Raw genomic sequence first — 2,190 nt, forward strand, 5'->3', positions numbered from 1 at the left:
AGCTCCTGGCCACGGCCATGGGACCAGGCAGCCAGGGTTGTGGACACCAGTTGGGAGCACACGCTGGGACCACTAAGCAGGAGGTGTCTTCTCCACAGGGTGACTCCGGCGGACCTCTGGTGTTCCTGAACGGCAACGTCTGGACCTTAATCGGCATCGTCTCCTTTGGATCCACCGACTGCAACGTCCACATACCGGCCATCTACACCCGCGTGAGCTACTTCCGAAACTGGATTGACTCCATCATTGCTCAGGCCTAGAGCTGGCGCTGGAGGGACCCCTCTGCCGGGCTCTGCTCCTGGCACCGAGAGCTCGGCAGAGCTGGTGAGGGGCTGAGCTGGAGCATGGCACCGCCTCACAATAAAGTGTCATCGTCATGCAAGGCTGCCCCTGGCTCCTCTCTTGTGATGCAGACCAGGGCAGAAAGCCTGGGGCACCCTCTGGCTGGGTGCTCCTCTCCTGAACCCCAGCACCTCCCAGAGCTGGAGCTCAGTGCCCAGCTGGGACCCACTGGCGAGGTGTGGGAGGCGGGACACGATGCGCAGGCAGAGGGGGAGCAGGGCTGGCTGTGGCTCTAGGGGGTCTTCAGCACCCGGATCCACACCCTGGCACCAGCCCAGAGACCACCACAGTGTCCAGGGCAGGTGATGTCACCTGCCAACAACCCAGGTTGGGTTGTTGGTCGGGTGTGAGGTCCCACCAGCACCAGCTCCTCCAGGAAAGGGATTGTGGAGCTCCCCAGGCTCCATGAGCAAGCGCTTCTTGGCTCGTGATGGAGGGGGTGTGCTGCTGAAAGATCCCCGATGCGGCTGAAAGCCGTGACTCGTGTGGCAGCCTGGGGACGCAGAGCCCAAAGGCCGAAACGCCAGCGGCAGCTCTGGCTCTTCGGGAAGGTGGAAGGGGGTGGCTGGGAACAACACGCTGCTTCACACGTGTGGATATGCCATGTCACAGAGCAGGAAACTCAAGGCCGTCCCAAAGGAAAATCTGAAGCCGAAAACAAAATTGGAGGCCAGGTGCCAGGTCTTCAGAGGGCAGCAGCGTCTCCACCCAAACGGGCTCTGCAGACAAGGGCAGGTGCAAAAAACGAAGCCAGTCTTGTGGTCACACACAGTCAGCGAATAAAAACGTGGTTCCTGCAGCTCCAGAGCTGGTCACAAGGACACCGCGGGCAGGACAGGGCCAGGCTGTCCCAGCGGGAGGCCTGGGGTGGTTTTTATCTTTACCGGTGACGTGAACACGGTATGAAACCTTCGCTCTGTCACTCACGGCCCCCCAAATGCCGTAAGCGGTTGCAGAGGAAGAGCAATGCTTCGCAGAGACTCACCCGTGGGAAGGGTTTTCGATTGTGAACAGAAGATAAAGACAAAGCGTCTGGCCCACAGGCTTGGGGTTAGGAAACGTGCTGCTCAAACACAGCCCAGGGCTGCTGAGGTGCGGCTTGGCTGGATAAAACTTCGCGTTCTTTAGCGGTCAGCTCTGACATGGAGAACAGAACCTGGAACAAGCCCCGTCCCAGGAAAGCAGCATGCGCGGGGTTCGGCCTTAGTGAGCTCCTAAATGACCTTGAGGACGTGGGCATGGGCCACAGGGGCAGAAGAAACCGGTGGCCAGGTGGAGCTGCAACCAGGAACTGATCTACTGCAGCACCCGCTCTGAGGGTTCAGACACTGTCATCCCCGCCACTGCTGGGACGGGGTCCCTTGCCCCTGAATACCCGCCTCCCCTCCAGGAGAACCCAGTTCACAGGGATCACTGGTTTTGCTGTTCACCCATAAAAGCTGCTCAGAGAGAAACCAGGGGGGTGACGGGCTGCTGTGGGCAAACCGGGGCGTTTCTCTGGCCCCATTTCTCATCTTGCAGCCAAAGAAAAGTGAACGTGACATCCAGCCTCCCAGCCCACCTCCCAGCAAGAGGCCGAGTGCCCAACTTGCCTGGAGCACCCTGTGACCCCCCACCCTGCACAGTTACCCTCGGGCAGCTCCTGGCCCGGCAGCTGCGTTAAAGAAACCCGCCAACCCTTTCACGGGCACTTCGGTACCCTCTTGCTGTGCTGCGAGAAGCCAGCAGCTCCTGGCCATCGATGCTTTCACCGAGCATTGCTCACAGCCCGGAACGCGGCACCGTCGCAGCCATCCGTGAGCCGGCAGTAAGGACAGCAGAGCGGCGGGGATCGCGGGCCAGGGCGCG

General features: G+C 60.8%; 1 protein-coding gene across 1 annotated transcript in view; it reads left to right on the forward strand.

Annotated features, from left to right (window-relative positions):
* LOC104492361 (chymotrypsin-like protease CTRL-1) overlaps positions 1 to 260 on the forward strand; it is a gene marked incomplete at its 5' end in the record, with an annotated part of 591 nt that extends 331 nt beyond the window's left edge. Inside the window, one exon of the mRNA XM_010134913.1 lies at positions 99 to 260. Coding sequence (XP_010133215.1) covers positions 99 to 260 — 162 coding nt within the window. The remainder of the gene's footprint in view (positions 1 to 98) is intronic.
* Between the last annotated feature and the right edge of the window lie 1,930 nt (positions 261 to 2,190).

The sequence above is a fragment of the Buceros rhinoceros genome, unplaced genomic scaffold (assembly GCF_000710305.1).
Source record: "Buceros rhinoceros silvestris isolate BGI_N320 unplaced genomic scaffold, ASM71030v1 scaffold3054, whole genome shotgun sequence".
NCBI lineage: Eukaryota > Metazoa > Chordata > Aves > Bucerotiformes > Bucerotidae > Buceros > Buceros rhinoceros.